The sequence below is a fragment of the Dendrobates tinctorius genome, unplaced genomic scaffold (genome assembly GCF_039654945.1).
Source record: "Dendrobates tinctorius isolate UK_male_01 unplaced genomic scaffold, ASM3965494v1 ptg000434l, whole genome shotgun sequence".
NCBI lineage: Eukaryota > Metazoa > Chordata > Amphibia > Anura > Dendrobatidae > Dendrobates > Dendrobates tinctorius.
In genome coordinates, this window is record NW_027362097.1 from 52,501 (window position 1) to 71,196 (window position 18,696).

General features: G+C 46.2%; 1 protein-coding gene across 2 annotated transcripts in view; it reads right to left on the reverse strand.

Moving 5' to 3' along the window:
• Window positions 1-18,696, reverse strand: part of THADA (THADA armadillo repeat containing) — a 102,856-nt gene that overhangs the window by 21,202 nt on the left and 62,958 nt on the right. For both annotated transcript variants that reach the window (XM_073564199.1, XM_073564200.1), the window contains 3 exons: window positions 13,473-13,596; window positions 10,963-11,114; window positions 1,166-1,388 (listed from right to left, as the gene is read on the reverse strand). In XM_073564199.1, the coding sequence (XP_073420300.1) occupies window positions 1,166-1,388; window positions 10,963-11,114; window positions 13,473-13,596 (499 nt within the window). The remainder of the gene's footprint in view (window positions 1-1,165; window positions 1,389-10,962; window positions 11,115-13,472; window positions 13,597-18,696) is intronic.

Consider the following 18,696-nt stretch of genomic DNA (forward strand, 5'->3'; position numbering starts at 1 on the left):
TATATATATATATTTTTGCAATTGGGTATAATTAAACATATTGCATTGTTTTGCCTTTTTATAGCCTCTAGTGTTGTACTGGGTTTTGCTGGCTGCAGAATGAGTGAAAGGAGAATACATCAGTGAGCTCGCTATGATATTCTGATGGGAAGTTTTGTTTTTTTGGGTTTTTTTTTTTTTTTTTTTTAACCCTTATCTGTCTTTTTCTGAACTCCTCTCGGCTGATTTTTGCCTATAGATCACATCAAAGTTGAATGTTCCGGGAAACAACCCAAAAACATCAAAAAGTGGAAAATTTTCATGAGACCAAATTGCAAAAATTATGATTGTTTTTTTTAATCTCAAAGAAGGGCGAGGGATATTGATCCTAGCATTTGGGGGGGGGGGGGTCAAATGGCCTTGGGCAGTGCAGACACCGCTTCTGGCAGTGACAGCTGAGCTCCCAGAGGCGATCGGGCAGACACAGCTCCTGTGCTGTGAGCAGTCGACATGATGTACCCATACATCAGAGATTGGGAACGCCCATCTGACCATGACGTATGGGTACGTCAAAGATTGTGAAGGGGATAAATGTCTGCACAAATCAAAAAAAAAAAAAAAAATGACACTTACCTCCCCAAACCATCATTGCTCCTGTGCTTTGAGTCCTATTTCCCCCGCTGGTCTCCAGACATTAACCATGTCTGGTAACCGCTGCAGCCAATCAGTGAACAAAGGGTTCGGAGAATAAAAGCGGCGCTGGTCCGTTCGAGAAGTGTTTTTTTTTTCTTTTCTTTCAAATTTATGTAGCACACTGCAGCAATTAATAAGGGGTTGTCCAAAAGTGGACAACCCCTGCAAGGGAATTTCTTCAACTTTTTTTTTTTTTTTTTTTCCCCCCCCAGAGGCCAGTGAAAAAGACACGGGGGATCTGCCTCCAGCCCCAGTGGCTCTCTGATCGCTGATTTAGTGACTAATGGTCGGGCACCCAGCACTTCCAGACCCAGCAGAGATCGTCTGCGTGGTGGTGCGGATATCAGTCGTAAATATTGATATTTTTTCTTTTCTACATAACTGTAGGATTTTTTTTTTTTCTTTAGAAAAAGATAGCGAAAAACCTCTTTGAACAGGGTAACAAAAGTATAATCTAAAGTAAAAAAAAAAAAAAAAGCCAGTGATAACGAACCCTCTAAGGTGTTTCTCTCCACAAAACTGCGGCTGTGTGTGACGACAGGCTGATCTCTGCCCTCTCTGTGCCCGTCTTGTGCCAGCTGACCCAGCGCGGCCTCCAGACCCTCCTGATGGATCAAGAAATTCAGCAAGTAGGAGGCGGTCACACAATCAAAGTGCTTGGTGCTCGTGCTGAGATCCATCGCTGCTTGCAGCAGAACCAGAAGTTTCCCCGGCTCCTGAAAAATAAAGGAGGAGGTTACTGATCTACCCGCCATTTGCAAAGTTGCGGCAATCAGGTGACCACCAAAGGCCCAGCACCCACAGCAAAAGGTTTGGGGTTTTTTTTTTTTTAGTAATTTTGCTGCCAAAAAGTTAAAGCAATGATGAAAAATGGTTATTTTTTTTCAAGAATATTACTTTGTGATTTTATTTTTTATTGGGAGTTAAATACCTGGAATACCTGCAAGTCCAAAAGGAAAAAGTATTCTAGGGAGACTACTGGCTTCCGATACTTGATGGCAGTCCTGAGAGCCAATAAGGAAGACTAATGTATGCACAATAAGCGGATTTCATCTCCTGGAGTAAAAGAGCAAATCACTAACTCCCCACGTGGGACCTTGATGCGTTCGATGACTGGTGAAAGTTAAATTCTCTCATTAGCTGGGACCTGCTGATCGCACCATGATGCAATTACACGGAGAGCTAGTTTATGGTGCAAGTAGTTCAGCATGGAGACCGAGCATCGCGCTCAGCACTTAAATAGGGGTGTAGTTTTCTGCAACGCTTTCTTTACAAGGACTTGTGTGCGTAGAGTCCGTCTCTACCCCTTAGAAATCCCATAGAAAGCCTATAACCCCCAACCAGTCTCATACTTTGCACTGATGAGAGAGGCGAGAATCTCATACAGGCAGTATGTGAAATGGAGGGCTTCTTTTTGGAAACGATTTGGGCTTGGCTTCATATCCTAAGTGATGTGAATAGGCCATACACGTGTTTTCAAGCTGCTCTGAATTATTACCCTGTTTTAACCACCCCCTTGGTAAAAATGTGAAAAACGAGTACCGAATTATAAAGGTCCGTATCTCTGGGACCATGTGGTAGCAGGTTTTAAAAAAAAACAATAAAATAAATAGAATACTCAAAGTAGCAGCAGGAATAAGACAAAAACTGGCCACTTTTTGACCTGGAAACAGCTCCTCTGTTTCCAATAGGTGGACTGCAGACTCCGTTCTCTTCCACTGTGAAGAGGCCATTTACATATTGTATCTGATAGGGGTCGCTTCATGGCCATTAAATATCCTTTATGCCAGCATTGGGTTTTCCTTACAGAAACTAGCACCAGATTTTACTAAATATTATCAAAAATGTCAAGATTTACCTCCAATGTCCCTCTAAAAAGGAGCCAACCTTCTAGCAAAAGCCGAGTTTCAACTTCCGGGTTGTGGGATCCCGGCAAGCAGAGAGGGAACCCACAACTCTTCGCCTCCCGCCTAGTGTGACATCACAAGATCTCGTGTGTTATCGCAAGATCTTGCATTTTTTAAACTAGTCCAGCGCTGCTGCATACTTAAGCAGTTACCCATTGATAAATCTTCTAATTATGCTCCAATCAGTATCTGCTTAGTAAAGGACATGGCAGCGCTGGGTTTAGATTAAATTGCGACATCTCGTACAAGGTACAAAAGGAAGGCGGGGATTCCGCAAAATGGTAGTTTGGATCCAAATTTCCCTAGGAAATGTTTTTTTTTTTCACCTGGCATTAAGGACCCTTCTAGCCATTATTGATGAGTGATATTTAGTAAAATGATCAGTTATTGGCTGCTCAGGCGGTGGAGGCGGTGGAATCTTGCGGTTCGTCAAAAACAGAAGCTGCTTTATCCTCTCGATCACCCATGAAGCTTTTAGGCTGTGTGCACATGTCCGGAATTCCGGCAGATTTTATGCGTTTTTGCCGCATTTTTTCGTGGCAAAAACGCATAAAATAAGCAGCCCATTGAATACAATGGCATTCCGCAAATGCTGTGCTAATGCTGCGTATTTTTTTCCGTGGCAGAATCGCATTGCGGAAAAATATGCAGCAGGCTCTTTGTGCGGAATCAAGGAAATTCCGCACACATAGAAATGCATTGTTCTGCTTACTTTCCGCATGTGGCTAGGCCCACCGTGCGCAAAGTAAGCGGATCATATGTGGATGGTACCCACGGTCTGGAGGAGAGGAGACTGTCCTCCAGGCCCTGGGTACCATATCCCTGTAAAAAATAGAATTAAAATAAAAAATGGTGATATTCTCACCTTCCGGCGTCCCGCGCAGTGTCCCCAGGCCTCAGCGATGCTCCCGCCAACTCCCGTTCCTAGTGATGCCTTGCGACAATGACCTTTGATGAAGTCGCGGTCTCGCGAGACCGCTACGTCAAAGGTCATTGTCGCAAGGCATCGTTGGGAACAGGAGCATCGCTGAGGCCTGGGAACGCTGCGCGGGACGCCGGAAGGTGAGAAAAACACGATTTTTTTTTTTTTTTTTTTTTTAAATTATTTTTAACTTTATATCTTTTTACTACTGATGCTACACAGACAGCCCCAATAGTAAAAAGTTGGTCACACTCGTCAAACACTGTTTGACGAGTGTGACCAACCTGTCAATCAGTTTTCCAAGTGATGCTACAGATCGCTTGGAAAACACTAGCATTCTGCAAGCTGAAACGCTAGTTAAAACGTGAGAAATACGCGGGAATTACACATGCGGAATTCTAGCGTATTTCCCGCAGCAGGGAGTTGTGGAATTCCCGCGGCAATACCGCAACGTGTGCACATAGCCTTAAAGTGATTCAGGATGGTGTATCGGTGGCGTAATTACGAAAAGAAGTTTGATTATCTGGTAGTAAGAAAAATCCTGTTACACCCATGCTTCATGCTTTACCCAAGGTGCACAAGGGTGTCGTTCCTTCCCCCATGAGGTCAATCATCACGGGCATAAGTTCTGCGAATGAACACTTGGATAAATGGCGTAATTTCCTTCTCAAACCCTTGGCACAAGGGACCTCTGGATATATTAAAGATTCAATTTTCTAGCAAAACATTGCAATCTAATTTTGTGTGGCTCACCTGTGATGTTATCCCCCTATGCTTCCATTCCTCAGTCCATTGCATTAGTCTCACCTTTATAAATACAGCCATTATACTACAGATTTACAATACTTTATTGTCCAGGTCCCATATTTTCTCATGGAACATAAAACTTTTTCGTATTTGATCGCCAGTATTATCTTCAAAATAGTGGGGTTTCGATGGGGGACAAACTCTCCCTATCATTGGCCAATCTGGTCATGGCCTTTTGGGAGGAGGAATTTTTATATACCCCACAAAATCCATTCTTTAATTGTATTCATTGGTATGGTAGATTTATTGATGATCTATTGATTTGGTGTGGAGAAATTACTGGCATCCCTCAGTTTATTCAGTTCTTAAATACCAATGAATACAATCTCACACATTTTTGTCATCCCTCCACTATTACTTTTCTTGATTCACTGGTGTGCCCAAATCAGATCATTTCATCATCTATGTGATGAAAACCCACTGTGGGTAATACCATCCTGCACGCAACCAGTTGCCACCCAAAGCACACTACCAAATTCATTTCGGTCTCGGAATTCATGAGGGTTCTCCGTAATTAGGGTGACAAATTGAGTTGTAAACATGAGATGGTTAACGCTGAGGCTAGGCTAACCAATAGAGGTCACAACACTCTACGAGGATCTTAAACCGTGTACGCAGTATTAAAGCAGCCAAAAAAAGATCAACATTTCTAGGAAAATGCCCAAACCCGTGTTACCCATACATTACAGCTCACAATTCAATAGCATGAAGGCGATCATTAACACATTTTTGCCAGTACTTTATGAGGATAAAATGTTGGCCTCTATTTTGAAATGAGGATACAATATAGTAAGCTAAGAAGGTTCCATCCCAATCATGGAAACCACCATGATTGACTCCTAGCTGAAACGCGTTGGTCTATTTCATATGGACTTCTAGAGGTGACCAGCACATTCATACTGGAATAAGAAGTGAGTTTTTATACATTAATTATTCCACCTTGGTCTATTGTCGCTGAAGACTACCTTCCTTATTTTTATCCCAAGGAAATGTTCTCTCACCGAGCTTTTTAGGTCTGACAGATGCAGCAAAACATGGCTTTGGCCTGGAAAGAGAGAGGTAACCGCCGCGTGGTGGTGATATTAAGAGACCATTACTGACACGGGAGGCCTTTTGGATATTCCGCTTGGGAACCAGGTTTCCCGAAAGTCTGAATTTGTCCCGAGATATTAAGTGTCACTTTTAGGTTTTCCATTTATTCACCATCACGATGTTTATTGTATTACATGTTTTTATTCTTAGTCTTTGTATATTTCTTAATGTGTTTGTAAGGGCTTGTTTTATATTGGTTTCAAACATCACGCGATTCTTATCCGATTGGAGTTGTTCACACCTGTTTATAGGATCCATGGGAAATCTTTCCCATCAGGCTTTGAGGAAGAACGCAAAACGCGTTGCCACGTGCTCTCCTGCTCCCCACTTTATCCGTATAGAACTTTAATATTTTGAATAACAGAGTATTTTATATATCATTCACCCAGGAGCTGGACACTGTACCTTTATTCTATTACTTCTACGCTGGTCAGAGCGTCGTCCCCTACATGCTAGAATACATAATACAGTGAGCTGCCTTTTTCTCCTATTTTTTGGGGTAAGTCTGTATCGGTACTGTTCTGTACTGTTGAAGCGTAAACCTAGTCGTGATGAGATTTGGCTTGTGTGAAAAAATCTCATTGGAGTGAACATGATCCAATACTTTTCTACGATGATTGAAAGAAGGGAGCGTGTCACCGGAAAATGGCTCATTATTGTTACTATTGTTGAATACTCAATAGAGCGTGTGAAAAGAAGTCTATATTCAATATGCATTTCTAAATGCTTTCCATTTTCATGCGTAATAGCGCCCCCTGCTGTTTATCATCTGCCAGGACTGTAGGTCCACTTTCAGTGGTGGACGCACGTGCTCAGTAGCTTCCCTGCACTGTCTCTGCGCAGAGATCTGATAAGAGACAGGAGGAGAAAAACATGTCTGTCTCTCTCAATTTACTGTATGAGGTAGATGATGAATAGACATGGGGACGATGATTGAGTTACACTTAGTTATTTGTTAGTGCGATCACAGAGGTTGTATGGCGGACTATTTTCTCTTTAGTTCTGGAGAAGAAGGCATGGGATGATGATTTGCCAGAAGGGGACAACAACTGACTCCTGGGAGATCCTGCTCACAGGAAGAGAAGAGACCAAGACTGCAGAGGAGGGAGTAAAGAGGATGAAGAACAGGAGCAAGTTTGGAGAAGAGCTACCAGGATGGTGAGCAGACTGTAAACTATGTCCTACTAGGAACGGTTAAAGGATCTGGGAATGTTTAGCTTGCAAAAAAGAAGGCTAAGGCTGGTTTCACACTTGCGTTTTTTTACGCTGTATTTTAGCGCTAAAAAACGCATGCGCTTTTTTTTTCCTATATTTTGCATGGGATGCGCTTATGTGCTCATACACATGCGTTTGTATGCGTTTTTACGCGAATGCGTTTTTTTGTGGTGTGCGCTCGGGCGCACAAAATGCATCCTGTTGCATTTTTTGGGCGTCCGACTTGCCTCAAAAAAACGCATGCTCGCGCAGTGTGTTTTTTTACAGCAAGACACCCATTATAAGTCTATGGGTGCGCATATGTGCGCATTGGCATGCTCATGTATGCGTTTTTTTGCGCATGCGTTTTTTTGTTGACCATTGGTTAGACAATGGAAATTAGGGGTTTGGGTTAGAGTTAGGGTTAGTTAAGGGGGTTAAGGGTTAGTATGGTTTGGTTAAGGGTTAGGGTTTAGGGTTAGTTAGGGTTTGGGTTAGTATGGTTTGGTTAAGGGTTAGGGTCAGGGTTAGTATGGTTTGGTTAAGGGTTAGGGTATGGTTTGGTTAAGGGTTAGGGTTAGTAAAGTCATGGTTTGGGTTAGTGTGAGGGGCCAACTAATGTTGGAAAAAATGCAAACGCGGTAAAAACGCATACAAACGCATAAAAACGCTGCGCTTTTTTCATGCATGCGCATAAAAATGCTTGAAAAAAACGCAGCATTTGTATGCGTTTGTATGCGTTTTTTTCCCATGCGGTTTTTTCCCGGGAAAAACGCGCTGCAAAAAAAAGCAAGTGTGAAAGTAGCCTAAGAGGAGACTTAATAGCTGTCTACAAATGTCTGAAGGGAAGTCACAGTGTAGGGGGATCACCATTATTCTCATTTGCACATGGAAACAGAAGAAGTGATGGAATGAAACTGAAAGGGAGAAGATACAGATTAGATATTAGAAAAAAACTTTGACAGTGAGGGTGATCAATGAGTGGAACAAATTTCCACGAGAGGTGGAGAGTTCTCCTTCAATGGAAGTCTTCAAACAAAGGCTGGACAGACATCTGTCTGAGATGGTTTAGTGAACACGATGACCCTGGAGGTCCCTTCCAACTCTAACATTCTATGATTTTGTGAAAATTACAGTGGGGACTATCATTTGTTCCACAATTCAAGAGAGAACCTTATATTTTAAAACTCTGACCATTGAGGTCACAAAATAGGCTGACACTTCTGTTCTGTACAGATGACGTTTCAGGAAACTCGTTATCATCACAGGCAGGATTGCAATGAGAGGCAATACCTTTATATACAGCAGATAACAGAGCATTATTTTTAATAGGTAGTGATCACAGCTCACCTCCTCCCTGTTCAATGATCGCTGCACAGGTCATATATCATGCCTGCAAAAATCTACCATAAAAGTCTTCTGCAGACTACGGGTTTCTATGGTCCATATAAATTATATCCGAATGTCAGGAGACACATGATTTCCCTCATGAACAGAGCTTAGAATGAGAAGAAAAAAAAAAAAAAAAAAAAATCTATATTCAGAAAAACTAAAAAAAAACACGTTATTGAAGATAATACTATAATGACGACACAAGAGCCAATAATGATTATCATTATGTCCATTATGGTGAGGCAGCTTTTTGTCTGCAGCGTCGGAGGAGCCAAGGGGCACTGAATACAGCAAAGAACTTGCAAGTATTGCAATCACTGCCTAGGAGACCGGCCACCTCTGACTTACTGCAGCTGGTGGCCATCTAAAGAGGCAATGAGCAGCAAACGATAACATTAGAAAATGCTGATTTTTTTAATGACAAGTTATATAGTTGCAGCCTGTTTTTCCAAACCCTTTGCAATTTTAGCCAACATTATCACGTTGAGACAACCCCTTTTAAGAATGATCTTGGGAAAATGGGAAAAGGGATTTCTAGAATGATATCCATGGTCTCATATATCCTAATATGTCTCCCCCTTTGCGGCTCTGAAGCACTGATTTTGCTGTTCTGGCGTGTTGGCCGGCAGAACTGATCACATACCGTGCGATGTGCCGGGAAATAGCTGGAACAACACGAGCAGCAGCTGATAATGTGAGACAGCAGGGAAGCCAGGATTTTCATTTGCAGGATGATTACATACTTTTAGTCAGAGTTTTGGCCAATACATCCCCCAAAATGATTCCTAAACCGCGTCTCCTCACACAAAAGCCAACGTACATTTCACAATCCAATTTTCCATCACATTCTCCGTGATCCATATACCACATGGCGGATCACGTTACCATACGGTATTACACGAACTCCACGGATATTAAAAAAAAAATAAAAAAAAAATAAAAAAAATAGATTAATTGCCTAGTATAACAGAATATTTGAAAATACAATTAGAAAATAAAATTAAAAGTCAATCAGGATCAATAGCGCTATGGAAATCGGAGATCTAGCTCTGCTCATAGCTGAGAATTTGGTACAATTTTATCCAGGCTATGTGATGCTCTGTGGGTGATGAAACCACATGTGGTGGCTGGAACAACGCCCAATGCCATGGCAGATATTGGCTCGCAGTGTGCGCAGAGCTTCAGTGGAAGCAAGTGGTTGAACTCGGAGCTAAACACTTCAGAAACATTTTACTTACACTAATAAGGGGCAGCCAGACGGCCGGTTTTATAAATCGGACAAAGATGAGACCACAATGCTCAGACTGGCTCACGGCTCTCCCGACATGAGCGCGACAGCTGCATAGAAACATATAGAGCCGTCACGCTTGGGTCAGGACAGCTGTCACCCAGTCCGATTTACACGGACGTCTGACTGCGCCCTGAGATCGGACCTCAGTGCTCGGACTAGCCGGTGGCTCTACCAACCGTGAAAACTGCATAGAAATATATGGACCGCCACGCTCGGGTTGGGAGACACGCCAGCCAGTCCGAGCATTGAGGACCGATCTCAGTGCTCGGACTGGCCGGTGGCTTTCCAGACCTGAACGCAACACCTACATAAAAATATTTGGGGCCGACACGCATGGCTCGGGGGAGCTGACGGCCAGTCCGTGCATTGCAGTCAGATCTCAGTCTAAGTTATATGGCTGTTTGACTGCACCCTTGCACTGTGGAAAACTATCAGCATAGTAGGGAGATCTGTGTACCTCTATTTTACAGCCAGAGTTGGCGAATAGGAAGGAATCCTTGAAGTGGGACCAGCACCATGAGATACTCGTGGAAAATAATTTTCATTTGCCTTAAAATGTCTCAGGTGGAAAAGCCCCTTTAAGCTTTAATACAAACCTTGGAAGTAATGCAACCTGGAATTGTGGTCCCCAGATCACAAAAAGTTGTGCGTCTGGGCATTAGTGTATCATTCATGTGTGAAAAATATTGTGGGGTGATCAGCCTTTCGTCTAAACTCATACGACTACTTGGGCATTATAGAAGTTGCCACTATTAGGGAAGGGAATTTTTTGTTTTCTTCTTAAATGCATGTATTTGGTGCTAAAAATCATTTTTGCGATTGGGATTTATTAAAAAATTTGCACCATTTTGACTTTACAGACTCTTTGTTTCCCTGTGCATTGAACTTTGATGTGGTCTGTAGTCATAAATCAGCTGTACGGCACCCAGATAAAAGACAGATCTAAGAGTTAGAAACTCTCCATCCAGACTGTCTTACACTTCGCTGTGATTGCGACATTTAAATAAAACGGTCAGAGATTGACTGATGCATTTAAAGGGACTGAAAAGAAGTGACCGGAGCGCACTCTGATTGCTGCTGTTAAAGCCAAGTGCTGGCTGTATCACACAGCCGCCACCTGTCCTGTGCACGATATTTTCAGCTCCTGAGCCTGATCCAGGCAATCATTGCAACTATTCTGTCGTACTTGTGCGAGACAGGGGTTAAAACTTAACTAAACTTTCTAAAAACTGTTGATTTGTTCCAGCCCAAGTCCTGATACCCTACCAATCACTCAAATGAATGAGAATAAGAGCTCAGCTTATGCTAAAGGTGTTGTACGTCGTGCGCTTCTGCAACCTGGTCTGAGCTGATCGGGGGGGTCTCAGGACTGAGTCCCCTACTAATCAACAGTACTTCACATGGGATACAACTTATCAAAACTTTCTTAAAAGTTTACTTACACTTTAGGCCAGATTGCCTTAATTTCCAACTCTTTGCAAATAATAATAATTCAGTTACAAATTAACGAAATTCCTTCCCGTGAATGGATCCCACAGCTCATTTACATCAGATTTTTATCTGCCGTTATTCACAAGGTCTAACAACTTCCCATGCAAAGCCGCAGAGCGCAGCACGTGGAGCGTCCACCGTGGATTGCACGGCCGTGGCTAAAAGGCTTTTGTTCCAAGTTTGGCCGTAATTACCTGGAGGCCTAAGGCAGGCGGGGGCAACTTTCTCAGAAGTTCAAAGGCAAGAAGTTTCACTTCCTCAAAGGTGTTACTGATGCACTCTAGGAGAGCGTGGACATTGTTACCGCTGACCGACGGAGCGAACTGAAACACGGTCTGACAGGAGCCTGTGAAAAGAGATCATTAGTAAGGAAGAAATCTCACTAATAAGTTTCTGCTCCACAAAACAAAGCTCGTTAAGCTTTACTGCGCCCAATAAAGGAGCGCTGGGGCCCCGCAGATGTGAAACACCAAATGCACAGGCGGCTTTTTTTTTCCCTTTCATTTTTCTTCTTGCACTTATAATAAAAGACTGGATTAAATGCAGATGTTTTCGTTTCCTCCGTACACATCATTTGTGTTGTTTTTTCTGCCGTCATAGGAGGACTGGCCTCGCTTTATGCCCCATAACAGTGAACAAGGTCGGTAAATACACAACGCAGACCGTTCATAAAAGCGAGGGGAAAACATGGGCTGATCAAAGGGGGGGGAATGGCTGCTCGGTGCCGTGCACTTTACTGGGGGAACACGGGTACATGGATAAGCAAACACGAAGCTCAGACACCTTACATGATGACTACATCACATTAGAAGGAGCTATAGGTCATGAATGTCTGCCGAGGGCAGTCTATGGGAATTATGGAATGAGCGGAGCAAGTTAACTTGTGCTCGATGGTAGACGAGTCGGGAGAGTGGCTCCGGTCACTGCTCCCCTCTGTCAAGTAGACGCAGCCGGAGGAGTTTATCCGATCCCGTCCCAACTGTGTCAGCTTCACAAAGGAGGACAAAATTAAACCCAATTTTCCCAATGGGTTGTCTCCAAAGAAAAAACTTGTAAGGGGGGGGGGGTATTCTTGCACCTCTCACATCTGCATCTGGGGGCATAATTGTCTCATATAAACAAATGCCACTTCTGAGAACCACATCTACACTCAACACAAATTGCAGCATCAAGAGAGAAAAGTTGTGGAGTTATGGAAATTACAGGATGGATAGGTAGGTTAACAATATGGAAAAACAGGGATTTTTGTGTACTCACCGTAAAATCCTTTTCTCCGATCCACTCATTGGGGGACACAGGACCATGGGCTCTGCGCACTACTGGAGCCCTCCTGCTGACCACGACCTGGGCCACACTTATCCACGGTGCCGCTGGAGAAGTTGAAGCGTAGAGCCCATGGTCCTGTGTCCCCCAATCAGGCGAAAAATAAATATAAAACAATTTTCCAACTAGCTCGATTTATTCAGTTTTGAAAATATGCGCGTCATGCGCAGAAATACAAGAACTTGGACACTTTGGCTGCTATCAATGCCACGCCCAATGCACTTGGGTAAATCATCAAGATCCGCTGCTTGCAGCTTCTTTTGCAATTGCCGATCAATGACATTTGACAACGTACGCTGTGGGAAACAAGACGGAGACGCTGAAGGCCATGGTAGCAAGTTTAGGCCATGCAGACTGCTCACAGTACAATATGCGCCCTGGTGTTGTCGAGTTGAAGAACGGTTCATGGGACACTTTGGAAAAACGTCTACGCCACTGGTACTACAAGAGAAATAGGACATCACATACCAAGCCTAAGGCGTCAAACAGTGTCTATCCAACCATCAGCAGAGGACTGCATGACATTGGGCTAAAATTCAGACACCCAGCTACAGGTGCTCCACTGACCTTGCTCCGACACTTTCAAAGTCAATCGTGGTGCAGAAAAAGAAAATCATGGAGTCTAATGGAGCCCTGTCCTATTCAGGAAGCTTTTGTCTTGGGCAAAATGATGGCTGTAGATTGATCTAGAGACCATGCTTGTAATGCCATGAAGGTGACTTCACAAGGAAATGTGAAAATATCCTAAAAGCCAATTTTCAACATGACAATATTAGGACGCATGTTGCTCATGCTGCTATGAGCAGCCTACTACCATGACCCACGTTGTCTGTTATTGGATAGAGCTTGTAGACGCAAGCAATTTTGCAATTTAATGCTTATTAAAATTTGCATCTGTTCCTGAGATATTAACACTTTTCTTTTGCTTACCGTTCGTTACCTTGAAGACCGACCATCGCTTCTAGACAGTAAAATATGTGCAGCACCTACAAGCTCTTTTCTCTTGAGCTGGCAAGCGGTTTTGATGATGGCCAGACTCGATGGAGCACACAGTTACCTCCTAATCCAGACCAGCTTCAGCCCACTGCTTACACGCTAAACAGAAGTAGTGGTCGGTTTCCTAGGTAACGAGCTGTAAACAGAAAGAAAAAAAAAAGTGCCAATATCTCAAGAACGGCTGCAAATTTTAGTAAGCCGTAAATTGTAAAAACGTTTGTATTTACAAGCTCTATCCAACAAAACCCATAAATAAAGCCTTTCCCCAAATTATGCTGAGCTTACACATCTAGATTTTGCACATTATAATTATTACACGTAGCCTTTTAAGTCACACTTGAAATTTCTCAACACTTTTGCAAGACATTTTCAACCCATCGCTCACCTGGCACAAGAGGGAATATGTCCGCGATGGATCCTAAAATAGTCAAGGCTGAAAACCTAGTTGGATGTGACGAACCAGGAAAAAGTGACTCGAACAGATAATGTGTGATAGAAGACATGAATTCCTGGAAAATGAAAAAAAAAACAAAACAAAACTAAGAAACAAAAACAGCAAAACTAACATCTGGGAATGTGTCCGTGACTGTGGGAAAGAAAACAAACTGATAGGCAAAGTGTTAACATGTCCTCCGGCATCGCCGAAATGTCAGGACCCCAAAACAACTTGCACCCTGCATGGCACGTCGCCCTGTGCACCGGTGATAATATATTGTGCAGGATGTCAGGGCGAAGGGCCACAGACAGCTTCTAACTTGCAATCCTAGTTCCAGAGTTGCTAGCAGCCTTATGGCCGACTCACCAATAATATTAATTTTTTTTTTATTTCAATATCTAAATAAAATATACATTTTTTTCACACTGAACACTGGGCCTAATATTGACTCCTACTTCATGGTCTCCATATTGACATTAGCAGCCATAGGCTGACCTATCTGTATAGGAACCTTATCTGAACATAGGCCATTGTACAAGAAGGGGAGGAGGTGAGCTGTGACATCACCTACAGTGAATGGCGGATCCTGTGCGATTTATGGGATACAGAGGTTTAATCTTTATCAGTCACTGAACAGGAGCGGTAGGAGGTGAGCTGTGACATTACCGATGGTGAATTTGGCGTTATTTACTGTATACAGAGGTGTTATCAGCCATTGTACAGGAGGGGGAGGAGGTGAGCTGGGACCCCAGCCATTGTGAATTTCAAATTCTGTGTTATTTACTGTATATAGAGGTGTTATCAGTCATTGCACAGGAGGTGAGCTGTGACATCACCTATTGTAAATGGTGGATCCTGTGTCATCTACGGTATATTAAGTTTTCATCAGACATAGTACAGGAGGAGGTGAGCTGTGACATCACCTATTGTGAATGGTGGATCCTGTGTCATCTACGGCAGGGGTCCCCAACCGCCGGTCCGCGGCCCAGCACCGGGCCGCTGCAGTGCCCTTGCCGGTCCGCGGACACAAGGGGAGCCAGGGGCGGTCAGTGGCGTAGCGGGGGCTGGGGCGGCGCGCAGCAGTTCTTAGCGGCGGCCAGGGAGCGATCCAAGCAGCTCCGCTGCCTGCAAGAGGGAATAGCAGGAGCGGAGCTGCAAGGACCCGTCCAGCTTCCTGCCCGCCGCCCGCGCTTCCTGTCTCTGACTGACACAGAGAGGAGAGCGCGGTCGCTGTGTGAGAGCGAGGAAGCGCGGGCGGCGGGCAGGTGAGAGGAGAGAGGTGGTGTGTGTATGTCTGTGTGTGTGTGTGTGTATAATGTGTGTGTGTGTATGTATGTCTGTCTGTGTGTGTACATGTATGTCTGTGTGTGTGTGTGTGTGTGTGTGTGTGTGTGTGTGTGTGTGTGTGTGTGTGTGTGTGTGTGTGTGTGTGTGTTGGTCTGAGTAGCCTGGCCCTGGAGGAGATGGGGACATGAGGAGGGGGACATGAGGAGAAGGCCATGAGGGGAGTGATGGGGAGAAGGGAGTGATGGGGTGAAGGCAATGATGGGGAGAGGGGAGTGATGGGGTGAAGGCAATGATGGAGAGATGGCAGTGATGGGGTGAAGGCAATGATGGGGAGTGATGGGGTGAAGGCAATGATGGGGAGAAGGGAGTGATGGGGTGAAGGCAATGATGGGGAGAAGGGAGTGATGGGGTGAAGGCAATGATGGGGAGAGGGGAGTGATGGGGTGAAGGCAATGATGGGGAGAAGGGAGTGATGGGGAGAAGGCAATGATGGGGAGAGGGGAGTGATGGGGTGAAGGCAATGATGGAGAGATGGCAGTGATGGGGTGAAGGCAATGATGGAGAGATGGCAGTGATGGGGTGAAGGCAATGATGGGGAGATGGCAGTGATGGGGTGAAGGCAATGATGGGGAGACAGCAGTGATGGGGTGAAGGCAATGATGGGGAGAAGGGAGTGATGGGGTGAAGGCATGATGGGGAGAAGGGAGTGATGGAGTGAAGGCAATGATGGGGAGAGGGGAGTGATGGGGTGAAGGCAATGATGGGGAGAGGGGAGTGATGGGGTGAAGGCAATGATGGAGAGATGGCAGTGATGGGGTGAAGGCAATGATGGAGAGATGGCAGTGATGGGGTGAAGGCAATGATGGAGAGATGGCAGTGATGGGGTGAAGGCAATGATGGAGAGATGGCAGTGATGGGGTGAAGGCAATGATGGGGAGACAGCAGTGATGGGGTGAAGGCAATGATGGGGAGAAGGGAGTGATGGGGTGAAGGCATGATGGGGAGAAGGGAGTGATGGAGTGAAGGCAATGATGGGGAGAGGGGAGTGATGGGGTGAAGGCAATGATGGGGAGAGGGGAGTGATGGGGTGAAGGCAATGATGGAGAGATGGCAGTGATGGGGTGAAGGCAATGATGGAGAGATGGCAGTGATGGGGTGAAGGCAATGATGGAGAGATGGCAGTGATGGGGTGAAGGCAATGACGGGGAGACAGCAGTGATGGGGTGAAGGCAATGATGGGGAGAACGGAGTGATGGGGTGAAGGCATGATGGGGAGAAGGGAGTGATGGAGTGAAGGCAATGATGGGGAGAGGGGAGTGATGGGGTGAAGGCAATGATGGGGAGAGGGGAGTGATGGGGTGAAGGCAATGATGGAGAGATGGCAGTGATGGGGTGAAGGCAATGATGGGGAGATGGCAGTGATGGGGTGAAGGCAATGATGGAGAGATGGCAGTGATGGGGTGAAGGCAATGATGGGGAGATGGCAGTGATGGGGTGAAGGCAATGATGGAGAGATGGTAGTGATGGGGTGAAGGCAATGATGGGGAGAAGGGAGTGATGGGGTGAAGGCAATGATGGGGAGAAGGGGGTGATGGAGCACTTATTCAAAACCTATGGTGAGTTGAGTCACATTATAAATGTTATTTAATTATAAGTATGCACTGCTACACTACAACCGCGTCCATAGCCCCGCCCCCTTATGACCAAAGCCCCGCCCCTGCCACACCTCCATCCCCGCCCTGCCGGGCCACGGAAGAATGGTCTTGCTTGAAACCGGTCCCTGGTGCAAAAAAGGTTGGGGACCACTGATCTACGGTATATAGCGGTTTCATTAATCATAGTACAGGAAGGGTAGGAGGTGAGCTGTGACATCACCTATTGTGAATGGTGGATCCTGTGTCATCTACGGCAGGGGTCCCCAACCGCCGGTCCGCGGCCCAGCACCGGGCCGCTGCAGTGCCCTTGCCGGTCCGCGGACACAAGGGGAGCCAGGGGCGGTCAGTGGCGTAGCGGGGGCTGGGGCGGCGCGCAGCAGTTCTTAGCGGCGGCCAGGGAGCGATCCATGCAGCTCCGCTGCCTGCAAGAGGGAATAGCAGGAGCGGAGCTGCAAGGACCCGTCCAGCTTCCTGCCCGCCGCCCGCGCTTCCTGTCTCTGACTGACACAGAGAGGAGAGCGCGGTCGCTGTGTGAGAGCGAGGAAGCGCGGGCGGCGGGCAGGTGAGAGGAGAGAGGTGGTGTGTGTATGTCTGTGTGTGTGTGTGTGTGTGTGTGTGTGTGTGTGTGTTGGTCTGTGTTTGTGTAGCCTGGCCCTGGAGGAGATGGGGACATGAGGAGAAGGCCATGAGGGGAGTGATGGGGAGAAGGGAGTGATGGGGTGAAGGCAATGATGGGGAGAGGGGAGAGTGATGGGGTGAAGGCAATGATGGAGAGATGGCAGTGATGGGGTGAAGGCAATGATGGAGAGATGGCAGTGATGGGGTGAAGGCAATGATGGAGAGATGGCAGTGATGGGGTGAAGGCAATGATGGGGAGAAGGGAGTGATGGGGTGAAGGCAATGATGGGGAGAGGGGAGTGATGGGGTGAAGGCAATGATGGGGAGAGGGGAGTGATGGGGTGAAGGCAATGATGGGGAGAGGGGAGTGATGGGGTGAAGGCAATGATGGGGAGAAGGGAGTGATGGGGAGAAGGCAATGATGGGGAGAGGGGAGTGATGGGGTGAAGGCAATGATGGAGAGATGGCAGTGATGGGGTGAAGGCAATGATGGAGAGATGGCAGTGATGGGGTGAAGGCAATGATGGAGAGATGGCAGTGATGGGGTGAAGGCAATGATGGGGAGATGGCAGTGATGGGGTGAAGGCAATGATGGGGAGAGGGGAGTGATGGGGTGAAGGCAATGATGGGGAGAGGGGAGTGATGGGGTGAAGGCAATGATGGGGAGAAGGGAGTGATGGGGAGAAGGCAATGATGGGGAGAGGGGAGTGATGGGGTGAAGGCAATGATGGAGAGATGGCAGTGATGGGGTGAAGGCAATGATGGAGAGATGGCAGTGATGGGGTGAAGGCAATGATGGAGAGATGGCAGTGATGGGGTGAAGGCAATGATGGAGAGATGGCAGTGATGGGGTGAAGGCAATGATGGGGAGATGGCAGTGATGGGGTGAAGGCAATGATGGGGAGAAGGGGGTGATGGGGTGAAGGCAATGATGGGGAGAAGGGAGTGATGGGGTGAAGGCAATGATGGGGAGAGGGGAGTGATGGGGTGAAGGCAATGATGGGGAGAAGGGAGTGATGGAGTGAAGGCAATGATGGGGAGAGGGGAGTGATGGGGTGAAGGCAATGATGGGGAGAGGGGAGTGATGGGGTGAAGGCAATGATGGAGAGATGGCAGTGATGGGGTGAAGGCAATGATGGGGAGATGGCAGTGATGGGGTGAAGGCAATGATGGAGAGATGGCAGTGATGGGGTGAAGGCAATGATGGGGAGATGGCAGTGATGGGGTGAAGGCAATGATGGAGAGATGGCAGTGATGGGGTGAAGGCAATGATGGGGAGAAGGGAGTGATGGGGTGAAGGCAATGATGGGGAGAAGGGGGTGATGGAGCACTTATTCAAAACCTATGGTGAGTTGAGTCACATTATAAATGTTATTTAATTATAAGTATGCACTGCTACACTACAACCGCGTCCATAGCCCCGCCCCCTTATGACCAAAGCCCCGCCCCTGCCACACCTCCATCCCCGCCCTGCCGGGCCACGGAAGAATGGTCTTGCTTGAAACCGGTCCCTGGTGCAAAAAAGGTTGGGGACCACTGATCTACGGTATATAGCGGTTTCATTAATCATAGTACAGGAAGGGTAGGAGGTGAGCTGTGACATCACCTATTGT